The 21,117-nt window shown below is 42.3% G+C and overlaps 1 protein-coding gene across 3 annotated transcripts in view; it reads left to right on the forward strand.

The window, feature by feature from the left end:
* The window catches only part of LOC145457481 (protocadherin-16-like), a 77,719-nt gene extending 63,396 nt beyond the window's left edge, over positions 1-14,323 (forward strand). For 2 of the 3 annotated variants that reach the window (XM_080335697.1, XM_080335696.1), the window contains exons 37-60: positions 167-288; positions 2,536-2,830; positions 3,300-3,484; positions 3,552-3,652; positions 3,958-4,100; positions 4,165-4,339; positions 4,647-4,781; positions 5,110-5,381; positions 5,747-5,915; positions 6,135-6,282; positions 6,743-6,864; positions 6,924-7,072; positions 7,483-7,653; positions 7,711-7,825; positions 8,590-8,718; positions 8,782-8,937; positions 9,451-9,650; positions 10,635-10,863; positions 10,974-11,175; positions 11,293-11,416; positions 11,483-11,615; positions 12,441-12,635; positions 12,775-12,924; positions 13,138-14,323. In XM_080335697.1, coding sequence (XP_080191823.1) covers positions 167-288; positions 2,536-2,830; positions 3,300-3,484; positions 3,552-3,652; positions 3,958-4,100; positions 4,165-4,339; positions 4,647-4,781; positions 5,110-5,381; positions 5,747-5,915; positions 6,135-6,282; positions 6,743-6,864; positions 6,924-7,072; positions 7,483-7,653; positions 7,711-7,825; positions 8,590-8,718; positions 8,782-8,937; positions 9,451-9,650; positions 10,635-10,863; positions 10,974-11,175; positions 11,293-11,416; positions 11,483-11,615; positions 12,441-12,635; positions 12,775-12,924; positions 13,138-14,124 — 4,807 coding nt within the window. In that variant the 3' untranslated portion in view covers positions 14,125-14,323. The remainder of the gene's footprint in view (positions 1-166; positions 289-2,535; positions 2,831-3,299; positions 3,485-3,551; positions 3,653-3,957; positions 4,101-4,164; positions 4,340-4,646; positions 4,782-5,109; positions 5,382-5,746; positions 5,916-6,134; positions 6,283-6,742; positions 6,865-6,923; positions 7,073-7,482; positions 7,654-7,710; positions 7,826-8,589; positions 8,719-8,781; positions 8,938-9,450; positions 9,651-10,634; positions 10,864-10,973; positions 11,176-11,292; positions 11,417-11,482; positions 11,616-12,440; positions 12,636-12,774; positions 12,925-13,137) is intronic. The other variant, XM_080335698.1, reaches the window with a different exon arrangement.
* The last annotated feature ends 6,794 nt before the right edge of the window (positions 14,324-21,117 follow it).

The raw sequence follows: 21,117 nt of genomic DNA on the forward strand, positions 1-21,117 counted from the left end.
GTAATCATTCGTTTCGATTAGTGAAAGTAGAATTTTTCGGGTATCGAGAATGCCCGCCTTCACACCAACCGTATTATTTTATCAATGAAAAATTTAGTTACAATTCTTCATTCATTCGACGCTTGTTTCGTGATTTTGCGCTTCGATGAACCTATTTCATTCGCAGGGAACAATTTGTGATCGATGTCCACGCTGACGATGCAGATATCGGCGTTAACGGATTGGTGACGTATTCAATCGACCCGGCCCCGCAACAGCAAAGCGAATCTTCGTCCATACGTACCGAAGGTATTTTTCCTCCCTGTTTTTCGCCAAAATTCGAACTGTAACTTATAACTAGGGCGTTTTTTTAGCTAAAAAACGGAGGATTTTGACCTAAGAAATGGAAATTTTACCATTTTTTGACCTTCAAAAACTTAATTTTGACAAAATTTTGCCCTCGAGTATTTAAATTAGGCGTTTCCCCGCATAATGTTCGAACTGTCCTACTTATATTCATTTCTGGTTGGAACTGGCAGTCATTACGAAGTAATTTGGCCCGAAAATTCTTTTTGACTTGAAAACTGACAAATTTTCACATGACGAAACTTTATTTTAACGAGAATCTGGACCTATTAAGAATTCCCAACAATTTGGCAAGTTTAGTAGCGTAATTATTTCAATAGTCGATAGTATGTAAATTGAGTTTCAGACAAAATCAGGCAGGGGTCCGCAGAAATAATAATTTGTCTAAAGGGGTCAACAAAATGGTTGGGAGCCACTGAGTTAAATGTATTATACTGCAATGAAATTCGTCCTGAAAGCAATACCCAGCATTTAGTCGTGATTGCCGAAAGTCGATATATAGGCAGCGGTGCTTGTGATGTAAGCTGGCTCACGAATCTGAGCGTTGCCAAAGGGCATGATTTTAAAACATTCAACAATACATTTGACATTCATTCAAACAGAACCTCTAGCTGCAACTCAGCGCCGTAATTTTCTGTCAAAATGGATTCGGTTTATAATATCAGTCGTTATGCCGAGATTTTGATCAACCCCGGAATATCAGCGTTGAAGGTTATCAGTTACATCACATACATCGAGTTCCGGGATAATCCTATGTAATTTCGGTGGTGACGATGTAATATTTGCTGCGCTTGTTCTGGTAGATAATACGCTGACGTATATGACACAGGTGCATATGTGCGGCATCTGGATGAAAGGATTGTGTTTAAATAGACAACATAGCAGTCTGCTATTGCTATAATCAAGATTATTAATGTTTCCACTTTCACCTTATTGCAAAGCATAGGACTGTTTACGTGATGGAAATAGTGGAATAGTATATTCATATTGAAATGAACCCGAATGTTTTCGGTCGGCACTCATCAGGGGAAATCGTCAGCAACTAGCAGAGAATTGGGAAGAACGTTGTGTATCAAAAATCGTATCACAAAATATGACTCATTGACATGGAATTCCGATTAATCAGGGCTAAAAGAGCGGTTTAGCTTAACGTAATATTTTTAGATGGTACACAAACTCTTTCTGTAGGTACGGACTCGGTTGGCGTATTTTGATAAAAGTCAACCCCAAGGCACCCTAATGAAAGCCCATTGCACTCACTAACAAGCATATTGAAAACATATAACAATTGAGCTATCGTCTTATGGTCGTCAAATTGTTTCAGACGTACAACATTTTAATATTTGTATGAATGCAGCAAATATTTCTTAATAATTTAGCAGATTTTGCTGTTCCTATTTATAAGAGGCGGGGTTTTGTTGACTTAATGCAGTGCTTATTGACCTTTTTTCTAGCGTGGATCCTTAAATCTTTATGGGTGGTTGCGTGGACCCCCTCACCATGAAATTAGGGAATCTGCTGACTAAAGTCTAGTGTTGTTGTCTTAAAAGCTATCTGATGACTGAAAAAGAGATCATCACTTGAAAAGAAGGACGGTTTTATAGTTGTGGTTTCGACGTCAGTATTTCTAGTTGACTAATTCGAACTAATTAGAGCGAAATGACGGTAATCTAATTCTAATCTAATTTATGAAATGCGTCTATGCTCTATTCTGCTTCCTGGTTTTCCTGTAAATGTTTCAGGTGAACTGTATAGCGCGAAAAGAGCCAAGATTACTGTCATTTGCTATTCTCGTGCTCATTAGAATGATTCAATTTCCAAGATTTTGCGAGATCAGTAATTCTGACTCTAATGCAATTTGGAAAAAACTTTTTAGCTATAATTCTAATTCCATTATCATTCCGAAAACCTGAAAATCTTCTTGCTGCTACAGTCTGCTCCCTAGAACTAGTCCGTGGACCCCATGTTAATAACCCATGTTTCTATAAACGGATTGAAACTCGGCAAAAATGAATTATGAAAATATAGTCTTCTTAGTAGCGTGTGTAGGTAGTCTCAAAAATATTCATGTGTTACAAATTTTTTAAAAAATCACTTTGTGAACAAAATCTTGTGAAAACAGTCATTCCAGTATGTTGGTATCAAAAATCAATAAAAATAAAATATCAAAAAATAAAATCTCACTTTTAGGTCTCTTTGCCATCGACCCAGACACCGGCGCCATCACAACGGCCGCCTCCCTCGACCGCGAAAAAGCGCAGAGTCATCGGTTTGTGGTTTGCGCCACCGACTCGGGGCCTTTCGGGCCCAGAAATTCCTCCGTGACTGTCACGGTGACAGTGCTCGATGTTAACGATCACCGGCCCACTTTCGATACGGGTCTTACTGTGAAAAACGTGAGTCAGAACACGCCGGTTGGATCAACTGTAGCCACACTGTCAGCCGAAGATGAGGACAACGGGGAAAACGCCACGATTACGTACAGGTAAACTATGATATTATTGGATATTGGAATATGTACTTGTCATATGTAGGCAAGCACTACAATCTTGATTGAACTGCAGGTGTTTGGAAGTACATTTAATTTTTCCTAGGACTCTAATAGTTTTACGTACAGGCAGTAGTAACTACATACATATATACATTCAACGAATATAAAACTTGGCTGGTTTGAAATTCATGTTCTTTTGATGGTTTGGAAAATATGCTGTCAAGTCGCGGCAAGTGTTTTCAATTTCTTTTCGTAACTAACTTCGGCTAGTGTAATGTTTCGAGATTATGAAATTGATAAAGAAACACATTAAATAATCTGACGGGCAGTAAAATGATATGGCCGCAACCCGTTTTTATTCTGATTCTCTAATTCAAACTGTTATAAAACTACCATATACTTTTCGGAGTAACTCATAAATTTGGAAACCGAAATAATAATGGTGGGCTACGTTGAATTTCAGAATCTCTGGTGGCCGTTCTGAGCCATTCGACGCAGCGTGGAACAACACCTTTGCAGTTGACTCGAACGGAAAGTTACGGACTACAAAATCGTTGACCGGAGGTTACACGTATTACCTCGATATCGAAGCTAGCGATGGTGGCAGTCCACCTTTAGCGTCTATTGCCGTAGTCACCATCAATGTTGGTAAGAAATGAAGCTTACACCTCTCTTCGTGTGTTACTTTCAGCTAATGTTCCGTTATTGTTTCTAGTTCCTTTCTCGGCTTCTAATGCTGCGAGATTGCAGTTTGTCAAACCAACATACGACGTGCACTTATCAGAAGGTGCGAAGAAAAATGCAGAAGTCGTAAAGGTAACGGATTGTTCTGACTTTGTAATCCGTTGTGTTTTCTTGTCACGTTGTGTTTGATTTACTCTTGGCTTTGCAACTGACTCTAATCGGGAGGGACCTGTTGAAAATGATGATTTTCGTATTACTTGAGACATTGTCAAACTGTTGTATATATTGTACATATTGTGTGTTCGTTGTTTACTGTACTAAACATTCTGGAACTTTATTAGAGAACCATTATTTGCCAGAAAAACAGTAATGTGAGAGATTCACCATGATATTTGTGGATGACATGTGGCCAGCGTTAACGTTGTTGCGTGTTTCAGATCGAAGCCGTGCCGAACGATATCTCGATATCTGTATCCTATCAATTCCATTCTGGAAACGATCGCGGAATATTTGCTATAAACTCGTACGGAAACATTACAGTCCGCAAGCCTGAACTGCTGGATTTCGAGACCGCGCCTCGGTGAGTGTGTGATTTTAAGTCAAGTTGAATCTGTTTGTAATTTGAAGACATTTTACTTTTGCAGCTTGGCGTTGGTGGTTCGAGCTACCGGAGAATCTTTCAGTGCCGCGGACACCGTCGCTTACACTATGGTTTCGATATTGCTGACCGATTACAACGATAACGCTCCTGTGTTTGAGCCAGACCGTTACGTCACTTCCACTTTCGAGAAGGAAGACGCCGGGTTGTTCGTGATACAGGTATTGGATGTTTATAGCTGTGATTTTATGGGACCTTGACACCCTGGGCTGTGCTATTTGTGTTACAATTCATTGGGGGAGCTTGCAGAAATGTTTGTAACTTTGATTGACCGGCAGAGGCTCAGTTACTCAGTTGCTGAACATCTCTGATCAGAGAATGTAGCGCTGAAAATGATATGAAAGTGCGAACCTTTAGCAATATCGTGTCTCATTCAGCAGATGTGTGAGTTTGACCTTTGATTCGAATGCTTCCGTGTGAAAAGGGCATCAAATTCGAGACCCATTAAACAATGAATTATTTTTTCAGGTGCGGGCCTCTGACATTGACGAAGGACAGAACAAAGAGATCCGATATTACATGGGTTCCGGGAACACGGACGAATCATTCCACATTGATCCTGTCACCGGTATCGTGACCACCGCGCTGACCTTGGATAGAGAGGTAATGATACTGAGCTCATTTTTGCTAGTTGTCACTGACCTTTTGGGCAGGCAGGTCAGATATAAATACCGTGTTGAAGCCGCGGAATGCGTGTTGGCTATCAAAGACCTTTCGTGTCATTAGGAATTGGTAACGGTGATGGTGTCAATAAAATCTGTAATCACATTACTCATAATAGTGACTTGGAAGCAATTCAGGTTATCAAATAGGGTATTATGTTGTCTCTTCACTTAGCCCACTAGAGCTTGGCTTGATCGTACCTGGCCATGCTCAATTAAAAGCTCATTTCGTTGAAGTGGAAGTACTATCATTATATTATTTATTTCAGATCCACGACGAGTACAAGCTGACGGTGTGGGCCCACGACAACGGCACTCCCCGCCAAACCAGCCGTTGCGTGTTGAAAATCACGGTCGTAGACAAAAACGACCACAGGCCCACGCTACTGCTGGGTCCGTCCGAGGGGTTGACCGTTAGCGAAAATGCGGAGGTCGGAAAATTGATCACCACCGCCACGGCAAACGACCCTGACGCCGGGAACGTGGTGTTTCGGTTTTCGCCTGGCAAGGACAATGATAACGATTATTTCACAATAAATGGGTGAGTAATGAGTGTGCCGCACTAGCTAATGCGGTGGTCAAAGTAGTCAAGCGTCTGTACTGCAGTAGGTATAGGTGTACTCCACAAATTTCAACCCAATTACAAGCAGAGGTGGTCGGTAACGAAGTAATTGCTCTTTTTGAGATTGCTTACTTCTCTTTGAGAGTACCTACTTTTACTTCTATGTCACGGCTCTCAGTTTTTTAAACAAAACTAAGCCTAGAATCCTTGCATTTTTACTTACTTAAAGATCGCTACGTTCACATTAACTTGAGCACCAACCATGACTATTCTAGCCACCTCAAGCTATCGCGATTGCCAATGTCTACAATTTTCAAATGGCGATAAATTTTTTGGCTTCTCAGTGACAGCGGTAGAATCCATTTGGCGAAATCTCTCGATTACGAGACCATGACAACCGCGGTGCTCGTCGTTCAAGCTAGCGACGGTCTTCATATCGACGAAAAACGACTCGAATTGAATATTTTGGACATAAACGACAACACTCCGGTTTTTGACAAGAAAGCGTATCAGGTACATTGAGTGTGGACATAAGTCGATATGCTATGTCGGGAAATTGTTCACAGTTGAGCTATCAAAGTGTGGGCTTCTGCCAAGTCATTTTGACTCTTCATTTTATCACAATCTTGTTGCGTTTTGAACCACCCTGACCGATATAGTTGTGCTTCTTCTTCATGAGATTGGAGAAGAAATAGTCAAAAGTATAATATGTCCATTTTATTACACTCATAGGCTTCGTTGGATGAAATGTCGGCCGTCGATATTGAGGTGGTGAAGATTGTAGCCCGCGACGCCGACTCTGGAGTGAATTCCATTCTACGCTATTCCATCGTGGACGCAATTCCAGCTAAGAATGCATTTTACATCAATCCGATCTCAGGTGATGTTTTGTCAATGTTCGTATCTTGCTATTTAGTTCACAGCACGGACACAATCTTGACTTTTTGTGGCGGTCCACTGTGTCCACAGCAGGGGTGGTCGAAATAGTCAGCGTCAGCAGTCGAGTAGAAGTGGTGAGACCTGAATAGTATCCATGGCTTCCCCGCTAGGCACTCGGCATTGCCGGAATAGCGTGGAGGGGTGGTGCAAGACTTAGAAAGCCGCACAAGGCTATGTCTGCAACTTCCTTGTCCAGCGGCCTATGCACATCAATCAATAGTCGGTGTACATGCCGCAAAAAAACATCAAGGACAAAAAATACAACGTCCTAATCCTATGTTTACTTCTACTTCTACTTGAGCACCAACACTGACCCACTTTGACCACCTCTGGCTTCATCCCACCATTATTGAACACTGTACTCAAAGGACTTTGACATAATTTCCACTTCTCTTTTGCAGGTGTCATTTACACAAATCTAACACTAAAGTACGACCCGCATTCGTCCATTTATAATCTCATCATCGAGGCAACCGATGGAGGGTCTCCGCCTTTGAGTCGCACCGTGCCAGTACGCATCGAGGTAGTCTCGTAATAGTTCTGTGTGTTTCGAAAAAGTATTAGCAACCTTTCTGTTTTCAGGTCGAAGATATCAACGATCATTCACCGTTGTTCAATTCCGAGTCGTATACAGCGTCTGTTAGCGAAGGGGCTGACAGGAACGCTCGTGTTATCAACGTTTCTGCGACAGACGCAGATTTCGCAGATCCAAACCGTGACGTGTACTACGAGTAAGCATTGCATAATGTCAGCGTTACTTAACCTGACCTGAGCTCTGTAGCTAGACAAGACGTTGACTAAATGAAAAGATGCTAGCAATGACCTCTGTAGTAAGATGCTTCTGGCGTGGCTGGCTCGGCTTTGATGACTCTGTTATGTCGAACCTCCCGCTTATCTGTATATGTATTACTTAGGCACTTGATTTTAAGTAGCCCCAGTGATTAGATGTGTACCGTTAAAACATGAATAGTTAGGAAATGGTCTCCACTTTGTTACAAACCCCACTGCAGCATTCCGCAGTTGATAACCGGCGAGACATTGGTCCATATGTATGACTAGGTCGCAACACCCTACGTTTTTTATCTCACCTAGAATCTCAGATTAAATCCCACAGTCGCCCTGAACGTTGTCTTTTCTCCAGAATTACCAGCGGTAATGAAGATAACGCGTTCAAGATCAACACCCTCACGGCTTTGGACGGCGGCAGCACGATAGGAGAGATACGCTTGGCCGATGAACTCGACAGAGAAACAACACCTTCTTATTCTCTCACTGTGACCGCTTATGATCAAGGACATCCGCAAAAGTCCAGGTGCGTATCAAAGTATTCGATATATTGGACAAAGGTTGTGAGATTTTTACTTTGCAGCACTGCTGTTGTCTCGGTGACAGTGTTGGATGTGAACGACAACAGGCCGATGTTCAACCAGTCTTCATACAGCGCCAGTATACCGGAGGACGCGTCAGGGGAGGCGGTTTTGATGGTATGTATTTTTCAAGTGTGCTAACGGCATGCTACAGTGTGTTTTGAACCTGGAGTCGTGTTGCGCTGACGTTCAAATTTGAAGATCCTTCGAGATGAGCACTGAACAGGTTCTTGGTCATGTTTCTTGAACTTTAGTTCAAGATGAGCTATCGTTTGAACTTGAGTTCAAGTTGAGCGTTCCTTGAAACTGGAGTTCAAATTGAGCCTTTGTTTGAACTTAAGTTCAAGTTGAGCTATCGTTTGAACTTGAGTTCGAGTCGAGCGTTCGCTTAAACTGGAGTTCAAATTGAGCCTTTGTTTGAACTTGAGTTCAAGTTTTGTTCAAGTTCAAATCAGATTGATGCGGTTATCTTGAGTTTAAACAAGGGTCCAGCAGATTTTGAACAAGTGACTATACTACTCTATGGGACTGGCGAGCCCTTGACAAGTGAAATCTTGCTTCAACCTCATTTGAGCTTCGGGTCAAATTGAGAACATGTCGATGCGTACGTTGTTGGGGTCATATTCACGTGTTTTGAACACGAACTTTGCTTTAAACCAAGGTTTGAAAACGTCTGTTAGTAGGTTGCCGGTAACGGGCAAAACTGTGAAACTGCTTACAGAATGCACAAGTTGTCATGTTTCGACCTGTAAAGATACCGAAAGCGGAAGTATTGAAGGCAGTAAACTTGATTCCTTCAAAAAATTTTTAGGCCTCTTTTTGATCAGACCAGTTATTTTATGGTGTCACCATCGATAACACTTTGCCGATAACCGTTTCAGGTGTTTGCCGAAGATCTTGACAGCACTTCCAATCTGATGTTCAAAATCACGACGGGCAATGTCAATTCCGCGTTTGAAATCGTGGAATGCGATCCGCCTTCTCAAGGGTGCGCTTTAATATCAGCAATAGTAAGTGGTCCTGATGTTACTGTGCCTGTTTTGGTGTGTATTCATCAACTGTCCTGCCTTTAGCAATTGGACTACGAGAAGATATCAGCCTACTACCTTTCGGTGCAAGTGTGGGACGATAGGGACGTACGGACTTCAAAATCGTCGGTGGTACCTGTTACTATTCATGTACTGGACGTGAATGAGTTTTCTCCGTACTTCTCGCTCAATACTGGCTTTGTAAGTATTTCCAATTTATGATTTTTATTTGCCATTCTGAAACGAGAATTTGATGTCCGTGACATTCCGGTATATTTGCCATTTTAATCGACAGAAGTCGTCAGTAATGGAGTACTTGTGCATTTTATGAGTACTCAAAATGGTTGGCCTATTTGTAGTACTTACTCAAGTCCCGGTGCGTTCAGACCACTTCCACTTGTACGGGACATTTTTTAGGCAAAACAACCTAAATTTTACCATTTAGAAAGTACTTTGGGGTATGCTAAACGTCACTTTCCGACTGCAATTGTCATGACAGCCGGATGAATTAATTCCTGTATCATCCTGAACTGAATATATTTTCATAAATGCCACCAATTTGTAGACATTCTCTGAGTGTGTTGGGCAGATGAAAATGTAATCCGACGATTATTGTTATAAAAACTAGATTGCAATTTTATTCGTCATTTTGGTGCAACCTTATTGGCACGCATGATTGTCTTCCAATCGTTCCATCTTCAATTTGCATTTCAGAAAAGAGTCTCCGAAACCGTGGACGCGAATCAGACCGTATTCATCCTGCCTGGTATCGACGAGGACGGCGGTGTCTACGGTGAGGTGGTCTACACCATAATGAACGCGCAGAGCGCCATGGCTTCGGGCCAATCGTGCGTTCCGGCTGACCAGATGTTTTACGTCGTTCCTGTTACCGGCGAAATAAAGACAAGGCGCCGGTAAGTGATTGGTCTTGATGTTATGATTGCTCAGTATTTTCATGGCCTTTTGAATAGGTCAAGCTACCACGAACCTTACCCCTAACACGAATGCATTTATATATACCAAATTCCAAGTGCCGAGTTCACCATGTTCCGTATACCACAACTCATGTCCATACTGACACGATATGCTATGATATTGTCTCCATTGCTTTCATCATAATATTATACAATTGAATAGTATATTCATATTGAAATGAACCTGAATATTTTCGGCTGACACTCGTCAGGGGTAATCGTCAGCAACTAGTAGAGAATTGGAAAGAACATTGTATATCAACAATCGTACCACAAAATATGACGTCACCAGCATGAAAGAGAGAGCGTTCAATGTACTATTTTTAGGTGGTACACGAACTCCTTTTGTTGACGGAGTTTTGGTTGGTGTATTTTGATAAAAGTCGACTCAAAAAGTCAACAAAAGGAGTTCGTGTACCACCTAAAAATAGTACATTGAACGCTCTCTCTTTCATGCTGGTGACGTCATATTTTGTGGTACGATTGTTGATATACAATGTTCTTTCCAATTCTCTACTAGTTGCTGACGATTACCCCTGACGAGTGTCAGTCGAAAATATTCGGGTTCATTTCAATATGAATATACTATTCAATTGTATATTGAAGTTCTGTACCTCCAAGAAGCTCTTCTAATATTATACATATATTGTACAATTGAATAGTATATTCATTTTGAAATAAACCCCAATATTTTCGGTTGACACCCGTCAGGAGTAATCGTAGCAACTAGTCGAGAATTGAAACAACATTGTATATCAACAATGGTATCAAAAAATATGGCATCGAGGCAAAGAGATCCCTGCAATCTGTTCATTTATAATACACTGGTAACATCCCAAAAAAGTAGAAAGGTCTCGTTAATGACCATCTCTGGCTGCTCTCTATTTTCAGTTTGATAATATCTTACAAAAAATTGTTTTTCAGACTGGATTACGAAGAGTGCCGGAAATATTCGTTTGACGTGAAAGCGGAAAACCGCCTTTCGGGGGGCTCCCGACTGTCCAGGGCTGGGAGAAGGACCTCGTCGTACATGCGGGTCAATTTCGAGGTGAAGTCGGTCGATGAGTTTCCTCCGGTGTTTGCGGCCGAGGTGACCGGCCCTGTCACATTCAAGGTGCCTTACGGCGCCGAAGTCGGATACGTCGTTGGTCAGGTAATGCCATAAATGTTTTTGGGTGCATTCGCTTTTTATGTGTGTGTACAAAAATGTTCAATAGACTCTTGGAGGTTCAGCAAAAATGATATTAATATTTCTTTGTTCAGGTTAATGCCACTGACGCAGACGGTGGTGCTGATGGCGATATTACGTACGAGATTGACGACGAGCAGTACTTTGTAATCGACGCGTCTACAGGGGTCATCACTTTGAGGCGGAAGATAGCCAGCGGGGCCAGTCACGTGGTCACGATCACCGCCACGTCTGGACGGCGGTCCGCCCAGATCTTTGTCACCATTGAAATCGAAGGTGACCTAGAATGAATGTTGCAATACGTTTTGATTATGCTTTTAGGAATTGTGCCTTGGAACTACCTTTTTCGCAACACTTGTGATCCATTTGCAATCACGTTACTTTACTTTTTAGGAGCCCCGGCCATCGCAATGGAGGCGCAAGTACTAGCTATCGTGTTCAGCGTGATAGCAGTGGTGGCGTTGATAGTGGTTGCCGTGGTCTGCATGAGAATTCGCAGGAATAAAAAGGCTCAAAGGTGAGACGTTGTGTTTTAGAGGCTAATTTCCTTTTGTTTAACATCGTCTCTCGGATTGTTATCTAGCAGCCAAGAGGACTCGCCATCTCAAGGAACGGGTAACACGGCAGAGTTTAACGACACGAAGAATATGGTGACGCGAAACCATGCAGCTCCTGTTGGAAACGGCGTTCGTAAGCATCAATCCGCAGAAAAACAGGTGGGATTTTTATTAACATTAATTTCATGGCATTACCAGGCGTTATTCCGATTGCTCGAAAATTTATCACATCTATTTGCAGTGCTTGATCGAGTACCCTGGTTTTATGTAGGGTTACCATATATCCTAGGAGGATTTGTCCTCTTTTTACAGGAAATCGAAAATGTCCTCCGAGGACGTCTAAATGTACTCCTTTTTGGGAGTTCGACTTTCTTTATCGCTTTCAGAGACAAGCTCATGGACAGACACAACTAAAAAACGCCATAAATGACGTGAAATCTGCGATACGGATGTTTGGGCGGGTCTTTCAGGACTAGGACTTGAAAATGACCTTTTTTCTAGTCCACACCGCAGCAGTGTTGGTATAAAGTGGGTCGAGTCGGAAAAACAAAATTTTTTTTTGGTCAACAAAACAATATTTCCCGTAATAGTTCTAGAATCGGCAGTTTTCTAGTCTCGTGATCTAACTTTTGTGATTTGGAAACACTGTTCGCCTTTCCGGATCCCAAAATATGGTAACCCTATTTTATGTAAATTCCAGTATTGAGGCTTTGGACATTTCCAAGTGTTCTAGATTCAAGAGCCGTTTCTGGATAGATTCTTATCCTTAGTCAGTAGTTTTCTAAGCAAAAAGTAGTAATTTTTGACATTTTCATGTCTTTTTAATTGAAACAGGCGTGCCACCTGGGGGGGGGGGGAGGTGTAACAGTCATACGCGGAAAATTAAAGCTTGTAACTCCGTCTAAATATCTATCCATCCATCCGTATTGCTACCCATTCGAAAGCAGCGTTTGGCTTCAGCTCATTTATCCTGCTACAACACAGAACCACAAGCCTGAAAACGGAAAAGTAAAAACCGGAAACGGGGTAAAACATCCCGTGGCGCAAGAAAAACTACATGCCGCCAATCGGTCCAACCTCACGCAAAACGGACACGCGGGCAAGCAAATGCTGCAGTTCCACAACGCCGCGGTCAGGCATTCGCTGTCCAGCGGTAGAGGGTCGGAGCAGGACGAAGACGTAAGAGTTATAAAACTTTCTCACAGTGGTTGTGATAGATTGCCTCATGCCATGTTTTGGGTGAAAATGCGGCTTTTGCTTAACTTTGAGCTTTCCGCGATTTCTCGGATTTCACTCGCTTTATGTTATGAATTATCAGATCGACGTCGACAGAGAGGTGGACCGCATCAATTCAATGTCGGACACCACCAGCACGTACGGGTCAGGCAATGCCAAAGTCAAGATTAGGAAGAAAGTTTCCAACCAGGGCAGGACCAAAAAGCAGGTTTTGGATTCCGGGATACAAAAAGTAAGATTGGCTCAGGTTTTTTCAAATAAGGGAATAATTAAAATCTTTGGTGCTCAAATTGAAGTCGAAGTAACCTAAATTTCTACTCAAGTGTAAAATCATAACTACTCAAGTAGCGCAAGTTTTCGAGTACTGCGAAAAAGTACAAGTCCTCACGACTTTACTGCCAACGATGACGTTCCCCAAATAACCATACCACACTCTTATCTTCAGGACATGGACTGCGGCTCGGACATCAGTGACGGCCCCAACCATGTACGCACCCCGAGCGTCGAGAGCATTCACATATTCGACAACGAAGGCGCTGGTGAAGAGCCCCTCAGCATCCAAGAAATGCCAGGCTACCCCCACCCGGGGGCCGAATCCTCGCACTCCAAAAACGACTCGAAATTCAAACCCTCGGTCAGCTCGGACTCGAACAAAAGCAGCTTCAACAGCAAACGAGGCAGCGACGGGGCTGATTCGGGGTACGGGCGTAGGGGTAGGATACCCGACTGGGTCCCAGAATTCGCAACAATCGCAAAAGTCTTTTCAGAAGCGAAACGCATCGACGAACGCGAAACCGCGGTTCGATCCGGTAATCACAACACTTTCGTAATGAAAGATTTAACCTTACCCCCTTCTTTTGACTCAAACGGACCACCCCCTTTAATCACATCAGTGGCTGAGCAACGGAACGATCTAGTCGCCCCGGTACCTATAATTACAAACCGCATGCAACGAGGCAGTGTAGGTAACATGCCCTACCATCCACACCCACAATACTTAAACACACACGCGCCACAACCTTCCTACTTACCCGGAATGTACCCTAAAACCCCCGAAACACAAAGATGTAGCAATGTGTACAATTCGAGTCGGTCGCAAGTAGCTTTTAATGTACCCGTATTTGGACGCATGTCGCCTTCGATTAATTCCAGCCAGCAAGGATTGTCTGTATGTTCGCTGCCCAGGACACCTATCAGTCACGAGTCAAGTTTTACATCGCCGGCTTTATCGCCTGCGCTGTCGCCGTCTTTGAGTCCGTTAGCTACCAGATCACCATCTGTATCTACTGTCGGAGACGGGGTGTTTTTTCATACCGGTTGCGAATACGAGCAGAGTGATGTGCGGCGGAGTTTGTCTAAAAGCGATTCGAACCTTGTGGACTACGCCAGCGATTTCGACGATGATAAGAACGAACGTATGGTTCATGTTTAACTGCGGTGTCAACTCGTCAACTGTCTTTGTGAACTTGTGATGTTTTGTCGCGCTCTTTTTTGTACCGTGTTTTATCCATTGCGCTGTCCGGTTTATATTATCGCGCGCGTACAATCAACGAAGGATTGATTGTGCGTTTTTTACTCTCTTGTTTGCGCTTTGAAAAGATTTAAACGTGTGCGTTTTTATGATATGCGAACTGGGCTTGTTTGAGTTATTTGAAAGTCGGGAATGGGCAACGCCAGATCAGTCAAGCAGGCAGTCATTTATTGAAATTTTGATCAGTACAGAACACCACAAGACTGCGCACAAGACCTTCGCCTCTATAGCATGTAAATAAGAGGCATGCACATTGCACATTGAATGAAAAGAAATGACACGAAAGGAAGCGACAATAATGAATGTATCACGGTACGCGAGGTACATATGCCAGGTCGTCGTCAGGTAATCTTGATGGCTGACTAGTAATCATTCAGCAGAAGTTACGTGTATTTCGACTTGAATTTGGACATGCTCGACGACTGTCTGATAACCGGCGAGATACTGTTCCACACTTGAGGTCTAGGCGAGCATACTTGATGGAGCGATGGGTTTTCTTGTATTTCGTTCTGATGATATGGAAGTTGGGCGACGAAGATAACGCGCGTGTGTTGTACTTGCGCTTTTGGTTCCGATGCGAAGTAGTTAAAATTCGTGGGACAGTGGCCTCAATGGAGCTGATCATCAACTTGGCAATTTCTAACTTCTTCTAAGGACACTAAATCTTTTGAGTACTTAGCGATTTGACAGTTGCACATTCAGCAGGCTTATCATATTTTAAAATCGGGAAAGGCGGACACTTTTTCAAAATTTTAAAACCTAGAATTCCGGAGTGAAATCTTGAGAAAATGGTAAATTTTTCTCACTTCACACTAAAAAAAGGTCATCTCTCCGGCTCAGCTCCCGAAATACCGGCCGGAGCTTTACTTCGGTGCTGATTTACGGTATCTCACTCCAATTTCCCAATAAATTTCACCAAAATTCTCTAAAAAGAGGACTAAATCTCAAAAAGGAGGACATTTGGGCGTCCTCGGAGGACATTTTCAAAAACCTGAAAAAGGAGGACAAATCCTCCTAAAGGAGGACGTATGGTAACCCTAACATTCAGGCCCCTTTGAGGCGCCTTGGCAATGGTACAGAGAATCCGATGCTGTAGTTTTTGTAGTGGATCAATTGGATTCTTACTGAACTGACTGCACAGTTACAGTGCATCAAACCGAACCCAAATCGACAGGCAGTGACTAAAGGTGGCGTACAGGCCACATATTTTCGAAAATTGTTGTCTTAGTAATCGTGTGTGAGAATATATGACTCTTTCGGCTCCAGGATATCGCCGAATTCATCAAAACGCCAAGGTATTTGGCACTTTCAGCGTTGGAAATATGTTGACCACCGATCTCAACGGATATGTTGTCACGGGAATTCACGACTAATAATTCGGATTTTGTGCCTGTAACACAAAGTAAAAGACTATTATGTAGAATTTTTAGCTCCAAAAAATAAGACACTTTTCAAAAACTCTGAAAGCTCCCGAATTACCCACTTTTTACGGTACCTCTGTGCTGTTGACAAAAAAGTCATTAGTCCTGTTTCCGGACATTTAGGCGTCCTCCGAGGACACTTTCAATTTATTGAAAAACGACGACAAGTCCTCAAAAAAGGACATATGGTAAGATTGGTAACCAATGTTACCTCTAAGCTGCACCCAGCAAACACGAGATATATTCAGGACATGTTCGGATATCTTTTTGTTATCCTAATTATCTCAAAATTGTGTTAATGCATATCTTGTGCGGAAACGTATCTTGAATACATCTTTTTCTTATCCAACAACTTTCGTCAAAATGCCGAAAATATATTTGTGAGGAATCAAATTCGATTATTGTTTCATTTTATGGTATAATTTATCTACTATCAATTTTATTGATGTCTTACTCTTATGGAGTGATATGTCACCGTAATTGCCACCATCGAATCATAGCAATTTACATCGTTGCTATGATCGAATGTTTTTCCTTTTGTCACACGCCACTTTCGCGTGATTTTGCAGATATTTTGATTCTTGGCCATCCCAAATTTTGGAATCCGAATCCATTACGGCTCCAGGCGGCAATTTGAAAGTCTTATGAATTTCCAATTCTGGGTAATCCAAAAAACTGCTGCCAAAATAATGCTATGCTATTTGAACGTTGAATAGAAAAATCCTGCTACCCGACTGTCAAAGCAAATTCAGAATCCGGATCCACTCCGGTTACGCTGAAAACCATCTAGCCGTCTACGGCGTCTAGCCGTCGGAGCCGAGTGACTCAATGGCTTGAGGCACTTTCTCCCACGCGAACACCCGTTTCGGCGCACCAGAGTGAAGTTATCACACAAAATTCTATCACATAAATCGAAGGGTACCTACTAAATTTGACATGTAATAACATAAACGGTTGTATCACCATACTGATGAAACAATGGCGTATCCATATATGGTATCCGGATTTGGACACTGACACATGATAAAACGTATATAAAACTCTGTCCATACCAAATTTCATGCAGATCTGTCGCAGAAAGTGTCCAAAACAGACAACTATGATTTATCGCAAGTATCGTTTCAACCAAATACAATACGCAAGACGATGATACCATTTCAATTATCGCTACCGCATCAAAACGCAGAAACGGTCTGTAGTCGAAACTTGTCCCAAATTATAATGGAACCGAATTTCAGCGACGTCTACCGTCAAGTTCGAGTCGAATTTCATCTCTACTTTTCAGAGAAATTGCGCGAGTATCATCACCTGGCCAACGTCTTTCGCAAAATTACACGTATAGCTCTCGTATTAAAGACGCCGATATTTCTATCATATACAAGTGCTCCACTTTTAACCACGTTCAGGAGTCGAGGCTTGTCCCAAAGCATAACCGAACCGAGTTTTAGCCAATTCTGCGGTCTAGTTCGAGTCGAATTTCATCTCTACTTTTCAGAGAAATTGCGCGAGTATCATCACCTGGCCAACGTCTTTCGCAAAATTACACATATAGCTCTCGGATTAAAGACGCCGATATTTCTATTATAAACAAGTGCTCCACTTTTAACCACGTATAGGAGTCGAGGCTTGTCCCAAAGCATAATCGAACCGAGTTTTAGCCAATTCTACCGTCTAGTTCGAGTCGAATTTCATCTCTACTTTTCAGAGAAATTGCGCGAGTATCATCACCTGGCCAACGTCTTTCGCAAAATTACACGTATAGCTCTCGGATTAAAGACGCCGATATTTCTATTATAAACAAGTGCTCCACTTTTAACCACGTACAGGAGTCAAGGCTTGTCCCAATGCATAATCGAACCGAGTTTTAGCCAATTCTACCGTCTAGTTCGAGTCGAATTTCATCTCTACTTTTCAGAGAAATTGCGCGAGCATCATCACCTGGCCAACGTCTTTCTCAAAATTACACGTATAGCTCTCGGATTAAAGACGCCGATATTTCTATTATAGACAAGTGCTCCACTTTTAACCACGTACAGGAGTCGAGGCTTGTCCCAAAGCATAATCGAACCGAGTTTTAGCCAATTCTACCGTCTAGTTCGAGTCGAATTTCATCTCTACTTTTCAGAGAAATTACGCGAGTATCATCACCTGGCCAACGTCTTTCGCAAAATTACACGTATAGCTCTCGGATTAAAGACGCCGATATTTCTATTATATACAAGTGCTCCACTTTTAACCACGTACAGGAGTCGAGTCTTGTCTCAAAGCATAATCGAACCTAGTTTTAGCCAATTCTACCGTTTAGTTCGAGTCGAATTTCATCTCTACTTTTCAGAGAAATTGCGCGAGTATCATCACCTGGCCAACGTCTTTCGCAAAATTACACGTATAGCTCTCGGATTAACCCTTTTGAAATCTGGTCATTTTTCGCGAAACTGACCATCACTTTTCAAATTCATACCGTGACCTCAGCAAGACTTCAATCTGGGCTGTTTCATTTTAGAAGTGGGCGGACTATATCCCTATACCGTTTCCGTCTTCGATCGACACCCCAAGACATGTCTAGGTTTTTTTATAAGACTAAATAAACAAACTTTTTCTCTAAAAAATCTCTTTCTCTTTCTCATTTTTCAAGACTGACCCCCAAGATAGCGTCAGAGAGTCAAAAATGATGCATCAGTGCGTAGCCACCGTTGCCTAGTTTCGAACAAGCCGTCAACCATGGCTGTAAACCGCGCGGCTCGCCAGATATCGAAAAATCAAAAATACATGAAAAATTTACATATGGGCGTGGTCAGTGAGTGGTCATAATGGTCAAGTTCAATATCAATACCGAATAGGAGCCCTACCGCCCAGTTAATGGCATGAAACAACGTGGTATACTTTCTCTTGTCGTATCCAACCTTTTGCAGGCATAGTAAACCAGTTTATGACTCATATTCGGTCACGAACTTAACTATGTTCTTGAAAATCACCGAAGCGTGACCACAATTACTAAACCCCTTCAGAATACTCCCAAGAACTAGTTTTGATGTTTGAAACGGTGAAAAATTACACAGAACGCCGTACAAGTCGACTTCTGATGTTCTGGCAGAATGTCTGACTAGATTTTCCACTCGGAAAATATCTGGAAATTTTTGGTGATAACCACTTTTTTCTGCAGGGGTATTTTCGACCAAACTCCTGATGTTAGATCGTCGGTGCTCGAAAATTGTCATGCTTTATACCTTCGAATTAGGTATCATATAACTCAGAAGATTGCTAGCTTTCCCTACAAACACAAATGAAGCCTATAGGACGCAGACAAATCAAGATAGGGCCAGATGAAGTTGACCGATTCCGTATACGGAATCAGATTTTAAAAGGGTTAAAGACGCCGATATTTCTATTATAGACAAGTGCTCCACTTTTAACCACGTACAGGAGTCGAGGCTTTTACCAAAGCATAATCGAACCGAGTTTTAGCCAATTCTACCGTCTAGTTCGAGTCGAATTTCATCTCTACTTTTCAGAGAAATTGCGCGAGAATCCTCACTCCGCCAATGTTTGTCGAAAATAAGCACACGGCCGTCTGATTTAAGATGTCACCATTTAAATTATCGATACGGCATCAAAACGTAGACACGTACACGAGTCGAAGCTTGTCTTGAATCATGTTCGAAATAAGTTTCATCGAATTCTACCGTCTTGTTCCGGTTGAAATTAGAGTGTAGTTTCAAAAAAATCCGTGCGATTATCACCAGGCCAACGTCTTTCGCAAAATTACACGTATAGCTCTCGGATTAAAGACGTCGATATTTCTATCATATACAAGTGCTCCACTTTTAACCACGTTCAGGAGTCGAGTCTTGTCCCAAAGCATAACCGAACCGAGTTTTAGCCAATTCTACCGTCTAGTTCGAGTCGAATTTCATCTCTACTTTTCAGAGAAATTGCGCGAGTATCATCACCTGTCCAACGTCTTTCGCAAAATTACACGTATAGCTCTCGGATTAAAGACGCCGATATTTCTATTATAAACAAGTGCTCCACTTTTAACCACGTACAGGAGTCGAGGCTTGTCCCAAAGCATAATCGAACCGAATTTTAGCCAATTCTACCGTCTAGTTCGAGTCGAATTTCATCTCTACTTTTCAGAGAAATTGCGCGAGTATCATCACCTGACCAACGTCTTCCGCAAAGTTACACGTATAGCTCTCGGATTAAAGACGCCGATATTTCTATCATAGACAAGTGCTCCACTTTTAACCACGTTCAGGAGTCGAGGCTTGTCCGAAAGCATAATCGAACCGAGTTTTAGCCAATTCTACCGTCTAGTTCGAGTCGAATTTCATCTCTACTTTTCAGAGAAATTGCGCGAGTATCATCACCTGGCCAACGTCTTTCGCAAAATTACACGTATCGCTCTCGGATTAAAGACAACGATATTTCTTTTATAGACAAGTGCTCCACTTTTAACCACGTACAGGAGTCGAGGCTTGTCCCAAAGCATAATCGAACCGAGGTTTAGCCAATTCTACCGTCTAGTTCGAGTCGAATTTCATCTCTACTTTTCAGAGAAATTGCGCGAGTATCATCACCGGGTTAACGTCTTTCGCAAAATTACACGTATAGCTCTCGGATTAAAGACGCCGATATTTCTATTATAGACAAGTGCTCCACTTTTAACCACGTACAGGAGTCGAGTCTTGTCCCAAAGCATAATCGAACCTAGTTTTAGCCAATTCTACCGTCTAGTTCAAGTCGAATTTCATCTCTACTTTTCAGAGAAATTGCGCGAGTATCATCACCTGGCCAACGTCTTTCGCAAAATTACACGTATAGCTCTCGGATTAAAGACGCCGATATTTCTATTATATACAAGTGCTCCACTTTTAACCACGTACAGGATTCGAGTCTTGTCCCAAAGCATAATCGAACCTAGTTTTAGCCAATTCTACCGTCTAGTTCGAGTCGAATTTCATCTCTACTTTTCAGAGAAATTGCGCGAGTATCATCACCTGGCCAACGTCTTTCGCAAAATTACACGTATAGCTCTCGGATTAAAGACGCCGATATTTCTATCATATACAAGTGCTCCACTTTTAACCACGTTCAGGAGTCGAGGCTTGTCACAAAGCATAACCGAACCGAGTTTCAGCCAATTCTAACGTCTAGTTCGAGTCGAACTTCATCTCTACTTTTCAGAGAAATTGCGCGAGTATCATCACCTGGCCAACGTCTTTCGCAAAGTTACACGTATAGCTCTCGGATTGAAGACGCCGATATTTCTATCATAGACAAGTGCTCCACTTTTAACCACGTTCAGGAGTCGAGGCTTGTCCCAAAGCATAATCGAACCGAGTTTTAGCCAATTCTACCATCTAGTTCGAGTCGAATTTCATCTCTACTTTTCAGAGAAATTGCGCGAGTATCATCACCTGGTTAACGTCTTTCGCAAAATTACACGTATAGCTCTCGGATTTAAGACGCC

The sequence above is a fragment of the Botryllus schlosseri genome, chromosome 15, assembly GCF_051294905.1.
Source record: "Botryllus schlosseri isolate E-star chromosome 15, Bs_hap1, whole genome shotgun sequence".
Classification (NCBI taxonomy): Eukaryota; Metazoa; Chordata; class Ascidiacea; order Stolidobranchia; family Styelidae; genus Botryllus; species Botryllus schlosseri.